At 41.7% G+C, this 11,967-nt stretch overlaps 1 protein-coding gene across 1 annotated transcript in view; it reads left to right on the top strand.

Annotated features, from left to right (window-relative positions):
• Positions 1 to 11: 11 nt before the first annotated feature.
• The window catches only part of ARHGAP39 (Rho GTPase activating protein 39), a gene marked incomplete at both ends in the record, with an annotated part of 69,404 nt that continues 57,448 nt past the window's right edge, over positions 12 to 11,967 (top strand). The window contains one exon of the mRNA XM_015828514.1: positions 12 to 448. Coding sequence (XP_015684000.1) covers positions 12 to 448 — 437 coding nt within the window. The remainder of the gene's footprint in view (positions 449 to 11,967) is intronic.

Below are 11,967 nucleotides of genomic sequence, written 5' to 3'. Positions count from 1 at the left end.
CCCCCCCCCGCAGGCTGGAATGGGTGGAAATCATTGAACCTCGCACGCGGGAGCGCATGTACGCCAACCTGATCACGGGCGAGTGCGTCTGGGACCCTCCCGCCGGCGTCCGCATCAAGCGGACCAACGAGAACCAGTGGTGGGAGCTCTTTGACCCCAACACCTCCCGCTTCTACTACTACAATGCCACCACCCAGCGGACGGTGTGGCACCGGCCGCAGAATTGCGACATCATCCCGCTGGCCAAACTCCAGACGCTGAAGCAGAACACGGAGTCCCCCCGGGCCTCCGCCGAGAACAGCCCCGGGCACAGCACCAATGTCAGCCGAGAAGGGAGCACCAGCTCCTCTCTGGAGCAGGAGCCGGAGGCGGGAGAGAAGGTTCCCGAGCAGAACCGGCCCAGCCGGCAGCCGACTCAGTTTGCCATCGTTAAGGAAGAAGCAGAGAGGTAAGGGGGCAATTGACGCCTTTGATTTGTTTCTCACTAGAGAGTGGGATGGGATGGAATATAACGTGGAGTGGAGTGAATAGAACAGAACAGAACATGGAATAGAATAGAGAATGGAATGGAATGCAATACGGAATAGAATAGAATAGAATAGAATAGAGTAGAGTAGAGTAGAATAGAATAGAAAATATGGAATGGAAGAGTAGAGTAGAGTAGAATAGAGTAGAAAATATGGAATGGAATAGAATGGAATAGAATAGAATAGAATAGAATAGGAAAATAGAATAGAATAGAATAAGAAGAACAGAAAAAAATGGGATAGAATAGAATAGAATAGAATAGAATAGAAAATATGGAATAGAATGGAATGGAATGGAATAGAATGGAATGGAATAGAATAGAATAGAATAGAATAGAATAGAATAGAATGGAATAGAATAGAAAATATGGAATGGAATAGAATAGAATAGAATAGAATAGAATAGAATAGAATAGAAATAGAAATAGAAATAGAAATAGAAATAGAAATAGAAATAGAAATAGAATAGAAAATATGGAATGGAATGGAATGGAATAGAAGAATAGAATAGAATAGAATAGAATAGAATAGAATAGAATAGAATAGAATGGAAAATATGGAATGGAATAGAGTAGAATAGAGTAGAGTAGAATAGAATAGAAAATATGGAATGGAATAGAATAGAATAGAAGAATAGAATAGAATAGAATAGAATAGAAAATATGGAATGGAATAGAGTAGAGTAGAATAGAAAATATGGAATGGAAGAGTAGAGTAGAGTAGAATAGAGTAGAAAATATGGAATGGAATAGAATGGAATAGAATAGAATAGAATAGGAAAATAGAATAGAATAGAATAAGAAGAACAGAAAAAAATGGGATAGAATAGAATAGAATAGAACAGAACAGAAAAGAAAATATGGAATGGAGTAGAATAGATCAGTATCGAACTGTTGGCTGTGGACAGAATTAGCCTGCAATACTGCCATGGCGCCACCAGGGGTCTAGTCACACGGTCGTTAAGTGAACCTGGCTTCCCCCTTGACTTTGCTTGTCAGAAGGTCACAAAAGGGGATCACCTGACCTCAGGGACGCTGCGACCGTCGTAAATATGAGTCGGTTGCCAAGCGTCTGAATTTTGATCACAGTGACCATGGGAGAGGGTGCAACGGTCGTAAGTGTGAAAAACAGTCCTAAGTCACTTTTTTCCACGCTGTTGTAACTTTGAATGGTCATTAAATGAATGATTTAAGACGAGAGTTTCACTTAACAACCTTGTTACTAACACAACAACTTAACAACTATGCAGGAAAGGTCGTAAAAGGCAGCAAAAACTCACTTAACAACTGCCTGGCTTAGCCGTGGAAATCTGTGGCTCATTTGGGGTCAAACCTCAGGGGACTCCTTGCACAAGAAGCCATTACAAAAAGACATTAAATATATTAGGAAGTATAAAAAAAAAAATCTACCTCCCCAAAATGGGGAAATAAAAAAAGGGAGCTGTAAGCAAAACCCACTCCATCCTCACCAAGTAAATTCAACTGGAACGATTTCTCAGTCTTAAAAATACAATCCAATAAATCTTCCTTCGATGCCTTTGCCCGGTTTTCCGTAAACTCCGAATCTTCCTCTCTCCCGTCTTAATCAGCAAAGATCCAGCAAAAATTAAGCCAAATGCCTAACGAGGTAAGGATGTAATAATCCCCCTTTTCATTGAATGTAAATCTCACTTATCCCTCTTTTTAAAGAACGAAGCCTTGTTTTTTTGTTCTTTTTTCCTCTTCGAAGATAGAATTGTGCTATCTTTGCGGCAACCATCCACTTGGGGCTCCGAGCCGTGCTCATTAATATAATTAATGAGATTATTCCGGATCTCCCCTCCTTCCGCCGTGCCCTCAAGACATGGCTTTTCCATCAAGCGGGATTGGCTTAGGGGGGGATTTTATAGGGATTTTAAAGGGATTTTATAATTTTTCTAATACAGGTTGTTTAATATATATTTTAATTTGGCTTTTAGATATTTATTGTATAGTATTGTTTTTATTTACCTGTGAGCCGCCCTGAGTCCCTCGGGAGAAGGGCGGGGTATAAATTAAAGTAATAATAATAATAATAATAATAATAATAATAATAATAATAATAATAATAATAATAATAATAATAATAATAATAATAATAATAATAAATAATGGCAATTATCAGATCTGTGCCAGGAGTAATTAACCAGGGGGGGAGGGGAGGGAGGAGGAAGAAACAATAGGTGATTTTCTGCCGGTGGGGGGGAGTGTCTTTTCCTACATCCAGTGCAATGGGATTAGAATTTGGTAGCAAAGGGGGGTCCCCACAAAAGGTGGGCAATTGGGGGCCCAGGAGGGTGGGCAGAGAATAGAATAGAATAGAATAGAATAGAATAGAATAGAATAGAATAGAATATGGAATAGAATAGAAAAGGATATAGAATAGAATAGAATGTAGAATATGGAATATAAAAGGATATAGAATAGAATATAAAAGGATATAGAATAGAATAGAAAAGGATATAGAATAGAATAGAATAGAATAGAATAGAATAGAACAGAATAGAGAATAGAATAGAATAGAATAGAATAGAATAGAATAGAATAGAATAGAATAGAATAGAATAGAATATGGAATAGAATAGAAAAGGATATAGAATAGAACGAAATAGAGAATATAATAGAATGTAGAATGTAGAATATGAAATAGAAAAGGATATAGAATAGAATAGAATAGAATAGAAAAGGATATAGAATAGAATAGAATGTAGAATATGGAATATAAAAGGATATAGAATAGAATATAAAACGATATATAATAGAATGGAATGGAGAATAGAATAGAGAATAGAATATGGAATAGAATAGAATGGAGAATATGGAATAGAATATAAAAGGATATAGAATAGAATAGAATGGAGAATAGAATAGAGAATAGAATATGGAATAGAATAGAATAGAATGTAGAATATGGAATAGAATAGAATAGAAAATATGGAATAGAATAGAATAGAATAGAATAGAAAATATGAAATAGAATAGAATAGAATAGAATATATAGAATAGAATAGAATAGAGAATATGGAACAGAATAGAATAGAAAAGGAAATAGAATGGAATAGAATAGAATTAGAAGGAAAAGATATTGGGTCTAGATTGAAGAAGTCAATATAGACCACTGAATTACTAATGGACCCAGACAGCACGTTGTTTATTATTTCACTGTAAAATTAGAAAATTAATAAAATATTTTTTAAAAAAAGAAACGGGGAAAAAGAAGAGAGGGTCTTCATAATTCGAGGAAGACGGTCCCCAGCCCTCCATCTCTGGCCCTAGGCTATTGTGCTGCAGCCACACGCCCCCACTTGTGCCCCAAGCCTCCCAGGAATCAGTGGCCTTGTAATTGCAAGGAGAAAAGTGAAAAGTCTTCCCAAAGATAATCTGCTAAAATTTAGAGACCTTTGGGGGGGGGGAGAGAGAGAGGCGCATGGAATTAGCGCGGTGCTCCCTCGGCCCCGTGCTGGGCTTGGTCATTTCCCACTGGTTTAATTTGTGGGCAAAAGCACGGCAGCCGCTGCAAGACGCTGGCCCTCATCCTGAACCTGGCGGAGGGGGCCGTTAGAGGACACACACACACACACACACACACACACACACACACTCACACTCTCCCAGACCTGTTTCTGTTCACCGTGCAGAGTTCAGCCTGCAGCCCAAATGTTCCACTTGCACGGTCTTCCCGCACGCCAAGGGAGGAGACGGTTCAGGTTGAACACACACACACACACACACACACACAGACACACACACACACACACACACACACACCAGGAAATGACTCAGATATAATAGGTGTTTTCTCCCAGCCCTGGATAAGCCCAGCTGAAGGATATATATTCAAGTTAAAAAGGAAGCAGAAATAGACCCTCCTGCGTGTAACCGCGGAGCAAACACCTCTCCGAAAATAATTCCCCACTTCCTTTCTTGCGACAGAAATTACGCACTGCTTCTCCCGACCTGGCCTTGGTTTCCCTAGCGTTGCAGGTAGGCCTCGGCTTAACACCGTTTGCTTAGTGACGGTCCGAAGTTACGATGGCAACTTAAAGACCGGAGCTCACACTTAACGACCGTTGCAGTGTCCCCGTGGTCAGGTGATCAAAATTCGGACGCTTGGCAAACCGGGATGTATTTATGATGGCGGCAGTGTCCCCCCCCCCCCCCGGTCACTGTGACCGCTTTTTGCGTCCCCCCAACAAGCAAAGTCAATAGGAAGGCCAGATTCACTTAATAATGTGTTATTGTTAACTGGGGTGATTCACTTAACAACCGTGGCAAGGGAAGGTCGTAAAGCGGGGCAAAACTCAACGTCTGTCTCGTGTAGAAACAGAAATATTGGATCCCATTGTTGTCGTAAGTCAAGGACTACAGGAGGCTGGACTAGAAGATCTCCCAAGGTCCCTTCTAGCTTCTATTCCATTCCATTTCTATATTTCTATTTCTATTTCTATTTTTCTTCTATTATTTCTATTTCTATTATTTCTATTCTATTATTTCTATTCTATTTGTAGACTTCAATGCCCAGAATTCCCCAGTCAGTCATGCTGGCTGGGGAATTCTGGTAGTTGAAGTCCACAAGTCTTAAAGTTACCAAGTTTGGAGACCTCTGGTGTAGGATCTCCTGCTTGGGCAGGGGGTTGGACTAGAAGACCTCCAAGGTCCCTTCCAGCTTCTATTCTATTCTATTCTATTCTATTCTATTCTATTCTATTCTATTCTATTCTATTCTATTCTTTGTAGACTTCAACTCCCAGAATTCCCCAGTCAGTCACGCTGGCTGGGGAATTCTGGTAGTTGAAGTCCACAAGTCTTAAAGTTACCAGGTTTGGAGACTTCTGGTGTAGGGTCTCCTGCTTGGGCACGGGGTTGGACTAGAAGATCTTCAAGGACCCTTCCAGTTCTGTTCCGTTCCATTCCATTCCATTCCATTCCATTCCATTCCATTCCATTCCATTCCATTCTATTCTATTCTATTCTATTCTATTCTATTCTATTCTATTCTATTCTATTCTATTCTATTCTATTCTATTCTATTCTATTCTATTCTATTCCATTCCATTCCATTCTTTGTAGACTTCAACTCCCAGAATTCCCTAGTCAGTCACGCCGGCTGGGGAATTCTGGTAGTTGAAGTCCACAAGTCTTAAAGTTACCAGGTTTGGAGACTTCTGGTGTAGGATCTCCTGCTTGGGCACGGGGTTGGACTAGAAGATCTTCAAGGACCCTTCCAGTTCTGTTCCGTTCCATTCCATTCCATTCCATTCTATTCTATTCTATTCTATTCTATTCTATTCTATTCTATTCTATTCTATTCTATTCCATTCCATTCCATTCCATTCTTTGTAGACTTCAACTCCCAGAATTCCCTAGTCAGCCACGCCGGCTGGGGAATTCTGAAAGTTGAAGTCCACAAGTTTTAAAGTTGCCAAGTTTGGAGGCCTCTGGTGTAGGATCTCTTGCTTGGGCAGGGGGTTGGACTAGAAGACCTCCAAGGTCCCCTCCAACTCTGTGGTTCTTTTATTCTCTGGGGACCTGTAACTCCAAAGCTGAGCTGGGTTGAGTTGGGACAAGGCTGGTTAGACTCCAGTCCGGTGCCTGCACCTGGCTGCGTCTCCGAACTGATGGCCGTTCTAGTAGGAGGGATGCCAAGCAAGGACAGGCCAAAGTCGGCTTGTAATTCTACTTCGACTCCAACTTTAGTATTAAAGTAATGAAGATGGAGAGTGTAAACAGAGGCCGGGGAGGGGATAGGTGACCCCGGCAGCTTGTAGTCGCTCCCTGGAGCTCTGGATTTCGTTTCTTCTTCTTTTTTTAAATTTTCTTTCTGTTTTTATATAAGGGTTTTATTCGTTTTCCTCTTACATACATGTGTTAATTTTTCAACCAGCGTGCTGTCTGGATTCAAAAGCGCTAATACATAATCAATTCCTATTCCTTGGTCCTTGCCTCTAGCCATTTGTAGAATAACTCCCAGATTTATGTGAGAGGGACCTCGGAGTCCTAGTGGACAATCCCTTAAATAGGAGCCAGCCGTGTGCTGCAGCTGCCAAAAAGGCCAACACAGTGCTAGGCTGCATTAACAGAGGGATAGAATCAAGATCACGTGAAGTGTTAATACCACTTTACAAGGCCTTGGTGAGGCCACACTTGGAATCCGGCATCCAGTTTTGGTCACCACGATGTGAAAAAAAGATGTTGAGACTCTAGAAAGAGTGCAGAGAAGAGCAACAAAGATGATCAGGGGACTGGAGGCTATAAGGAAGGGTTGCTGGAATTGGGTATGTCTAGTCTAATGAAGAGAAGGACGAGGGGGGACATGATAGCAGAGTTCCGGTATTTGAGGGGCTGCCCCAAAGAAGAGGGAGTCAAGCTATTCTCCAAGGCGCCTGAAGGCAGGACAAGAAGCAACGGATGGAAACTAATCAAGGAGAGAAGCAACCTGGAACTAAGGAGAAACTCCCTGAGAGTTAGAACAATTAACCAGTGGAACAACCTGCCTCCAGAAGCGGTGAATGCGCCAACACTGGAAGTTTTTAAGAAGAGACTGGACAGCCATTTGTCCGAAATGGTATAGGGTTTCCTGCCTGAGCAGGGGTTGGTCTAGATGACTTCCAAGGTCCCTTCCAACTTTATCATTATTATTATTTGGTAGTATTCTGTTTCTTCTTTATCTTTCAATCTCATCGTTAATCTGTCCATCTCTGCGCATTCCAATATTTTTTTAATTACTTCGTCCTCTGGTGGTAACTGCTTCATTTTCCCAGTGTTGCGCGAAGACTATTCTTGCTGCTGTTATGACGCGTAAAGCCAAATATAAACTTTGTTTACTAGCCTTTTCTGGCATTATCCCTCCTAGTAGAAAAAGGTCAGGTTTAAATTCCACATGTTCTCCCAACAGTTTTTTCTCACCAAACATGTATCTTTCTCCAATAAGCCTTTGCTTTACCACATGTCCACCAAATATGATAATACGTTTACATTTCCAGCATCTATTTCTATACTAGCTGTACCCGGCCACGCGTTGCTGTGGCTCAGTCTGGTTAAATGGAAAAGAAAGAAAAGAGAAAGCGCACGTTTCTAATATGTTTAATTATTATTATTATTATTAATTTATTATTAATTTGATTTATATACCGCCCTTCTCCCGAAGGACTCAGGGCGGTGCACAGCATATTAAAAACAAGTAACAATAAAATACCAAAATAAAATTAATAAATACCAAAATAAAAACCCCTCTAAGACCAAATTAAAAGCCAAATGTTAGTAGCTGTGTCGTAATTAAAATTATATTAAAATCATCCCTAACTAAAATCCACAATGCTTGTGGGTATACAATATTTTTTTGTTGTTCCACTGTCTGTGCATCAATTCCAACGCAACGTCACACGAAATAATTAAATCAAAATGAAAATAAATCGAAATCTATGAAAATTCAATGTAGCCATGCAATCGGAAACATTGAAATGGAATCGTAAAATGGGAACTTTGGAAATCGTAAATGGATCGTAAATCGGAAACATTGAAATGGAATGGTAAAAAAAAGTTGTAAAATCAGATCAGCCCCCTGAGCGACCCGTTTTACGACCGTTACAACCATGACGACTCTAATGGGCAGGCGCCAAGATGGTCGTAACCCGAGGACTTACTTTTATTTCATGCCAGGAACTGTGATATATATACATATATATATATATATATGTAGGTCTTTGGTTATTCGGGTTTTCTCCCGCGTAAAATTGGAAGTGTCTTGGCGACGTTTTGACGAAGTCCCATTCGTCATCTTCAGGCTGGTGTCTTCAGCTTCGTGCTTCTAGGAGTAGTGTGTTATCACAGCTGTTTCTTCCTTTTAACTGCCAGTGGGGTTTGAACTGATTGGGTGGGAGCTTGACTGTGTTCTGATTGGGTGGAGGTGTGTTCTGATTGGTTAAGGGGCTTGGCTGTGCTCTGATTGGATGGGGGAGTGTTCTGTTTGGGTGGGGGCTTTGTTGTGCTCGGGTTGGTCTGAGTTGCAGGGGGATTTGAGATGGTGAGCTTCATTGCTGTTGTTGGGCTTCGTGTTCGTGGTCGTGCCACATCTTTATGGTGGGTGTCAGTTTGCTTCATGTAGGGATTGGAGGGATTTAAAGTGGCTAATGATGCAGCTGTGGACTGGCTTCTAGTTTGTGGTCGTGCCTCATCATCTGTGTGGGTTTGGGTTTGCTTTTTGCATGGATGTGTGGTGGTGACCTCCTGTGTGGTTTTCGTGAGTGTGGGTCTGGTGTCATTCTTTGTGTTAGGGACTCGTTGGCCAATAAGGGTGGGTTTCCAAATGGCTGGTAGGTGGGAGGTACCAGCCATTTGGAAACCCGCCCTTATTGGCAAACGAGTCCCTCTATATATCTATATAAATAAAAATGTAAATGTTCGTTTGTTCAAAATCTTAAATCCCCGAAAGTTCTTCACCGATTGCTTTGAAATTTTGACACAACGTTGCATTCGAATACGCGCGTGTTTTCATATACCTACTATTAAATAGATGTCACACCTGTGACAGGTAAAAACATGCTTTTTTTGAAAAACAGCGCCATCTGTTGGACGTAAAAGCATACCCACAAGCATTTTCAAATTAAACATATTACAAATGTGCGCTTTCTCTTTTCTTTCTTTTACATTTAACCAGACTGAGCCACAGCAACGCGTGGCCAGATACAGTTAGTATACACACACACACACACACATACATACATACATATTTTTCTTCACCTAGAAATGAGTGTGCCTGAGGTCAGAAGAAGCTCTGCTGACGATTTAAACCTACACATTGTGTCAAACATACGTAGGGGCAGATTATTCCCCGGGGCAGGAATATGGTAGCTTGCCTGGGAGGGGGGAGGGGGGTTCGAAACGTGGATGTGGGCCACTTCCCAGGGGGGCCCCCCAAGAAGCATTTCAAATCTGTTTTTCGGAGAGGTAAATTTCAAGCCTGCTGGAAAACAGGAGAGCCGCTTAAAAGCGCACTTAATTCCGTGAAAAATAAAAAACAAACCTTGCAGGAAATTTTAATGGACGTCTGAATGTAAAGGGTGATGCCCCAGGTAGGGCTCCAGCATCAATTAAGCTCTTAAAGGGACGGGGCACACCCCTGGCTATTTCATTTTTCTTTCCTTTTCTTTTTTTTAATTGCATGGGATGTATTGAGAGTGGGAGAGAAAACCTCCCCCTCTCTATTCTCCCTTCCCCCCCCCCCCCCGCGGGCATCCTTGCATTGTGCCCCACTCCTTCCTTCTTGATCCTGCATGCCAGACTGATGTATCTGAAGTGCTCGGGATGCTTTAAAAGCAATAAATTACTGGAAAGTGGTTATTAATATTTGAATCGCTGCAGAATTGCCAAATGTTAATAGTGTGCCATGAAGGAAGTTGTCTGGGTGTGCATGGAAGTCTGTTGGCAGATATACAGGTACCCCTTCCTTCCTTTTTTCCTTCCTTCTTCCTTTCCTTCCTTCCATTCATCCATTCATCTTTCCATCCATCCTTCCTTCCTTCCATCTATCCTTTCTTTCTTTCTTTCCTTCCTTCCTTCCTTCCTTCTTTCCTTCCTTCCTTCCTTCCTTCCTTCCTTCCTTCCTTCCATCCATCCATCCATCCATTCATCTTTCCATCCATCCTTCCTTCTTCTTATCCTTCCTTCGTTCCTTCCTTCGTTCGTTCGTTCCTTCCTTCGTTCCTTCCTTCCTTCCTTCCATCCATCCATCCATCCATCCATCCATCCATTCCTTCCTTCTTCTTATCCTTCCTTCCTGCTTTCCTTCCATCTATTCCTTCCATCCATCCATCTTTCCATCCATACTTCCTTCTTCCTATCCTTCCTGCCTCCCTTCCATCTATCCTTTCTTTCTTTCTTTCTTTCTTTCTTTCTTTTTTTCTTTCTTTTTTTCTTTCTTTCTTTCTTTCTTTCTTTCTTTCTTTCTTTCTTTCTTTCTTTCTTTCTTTCTTTCTTTCTCTTTTCCTTCCTTCCTTCCTTCCTTTTTCCTATCCTTCCTTCCATCCATCCATTCATCTTTCCATCCATCTATCCTTCCTTCTTCTTATCCTTCCTGCCTTTCTTCCATCTATTCCTTCCTTCCTTCCTTTTTCTTACCCTTCCTTCCTTCCTTCCTTCCTTCCTTCCTTCCTTCCTTCCATCCATCTATTCCTTCCTTCCTTCCTTCCTTCCTTCCTGCCTGCCTGCCTGCCTGCCTTTATGCCCTCTTCCTATCCTCCTTCCCTCCCTCCCCCCCCCCTTCCTTCCTCTCTTCCTTCCCATTCTCTCCCTCCCTCCCTCCCTCCCATCTTCCTTCCTTCTGTCCATCTGCCATTTGTTTCCAAACCCTTTGGAAAATAAGTTGACCCCCCTCTTCTTTGTGGCAGCCCCTCAAATACTGGGACGCTGTTATCATGTCCCCCCTCGTCCTTCTTTTCTCTAGACTGGCCATCCCCAAGTCCTGCAACCGTTCTTCGTCTGTTTGAGTCTCCAGGCCTTGGATCAAATCAGCTGCTCTTCTTTGCACTTTTTCCAACCTCTTTTTTGTAATGTAGCCACCAGAACTGGAGGCAGAATATTCCAGATGTGGCCTTACTAAGGCTTTCTAAAGCGCTACGAAATACTTCCGCCTGATTTTGATTTCCTTCGACTCCCATCCCCTCCTCCTGTGGCTGGCTGCCTGGGGAATTCCGGGAGCTGAATTCCGCGGGTCTTAAAAGTTGCCCCCCCCACACACACACCCGTGGCTCACGGTGGCGGGCTGCGGAGACAACACACAAGCGCCGGTGCGCGCAGACCAACACAGGAGCGGGATTCCTCTGGAGGCTACATCAAAGAACTGACTGTAAGGGATTCGAATACAGTGCCCCCCTGCCAGTCGCAGCAAGTGTTAAGGCCCACAGGGGCCTCGTTAATTTAAGCTTGTTGTCGGAGCTAATTTCTGTCGCAACTCTTATTGTTTTTAAAGAACGCTGCATTTCATCGGGAGAAATCACCATTCCCCCCCCCTCTTTATTCCCCGCTTCCATCATTAGCACAAACGCCTCGACTGCAGAAGCGTCTTCATTTTCTCCTGATTTTTAAAAATTCTCCTGTTCTTCATGCACTGCTGTATATACCAAGGTGAAGGGCATTACACGGACGGAATAAAATTTGCACATTTTTGCATGTTTTTTTTTTTTACGGCGAGAGCAGGTCACATTAGCTCTTTTCCCGCGCGTATCTAACCCGGCCGGGCACCGTCCCTGGTAAAAATGAAAGCTCGTCTTTCAGCCCAAATTAATAATAATAATAATAATAATAATAATAATAATAATAATAATAATAATAATAATAATAATAATTATTATTATTATTATTATTATTATTATTATTATTATTATTATTATTATTATTATTATTATTATTATTATTATTATTATTTA

This window comes from Protobothrops mucrosquamatus, unplaced genomic scaffold, assembly GCF_001527695.2.
Source record: "Protobothrops mucrosquamatus isolate PMUCROS unplaced genomic scaffold, P.Mucros_1.0 scaffold4597, whole genome shotgun sequence".
Classification (NCBI taxonomy): domain Eukaryota; kingdom Metazoa; phylum Chordata; class Lepidosauria; order Squamata; family Viperidae; genus Protobothrops; species Protobothrops mucrosquamatus.
This window is presented reverse-complemented; position numbering and strand designations above follow the sequence as displayed.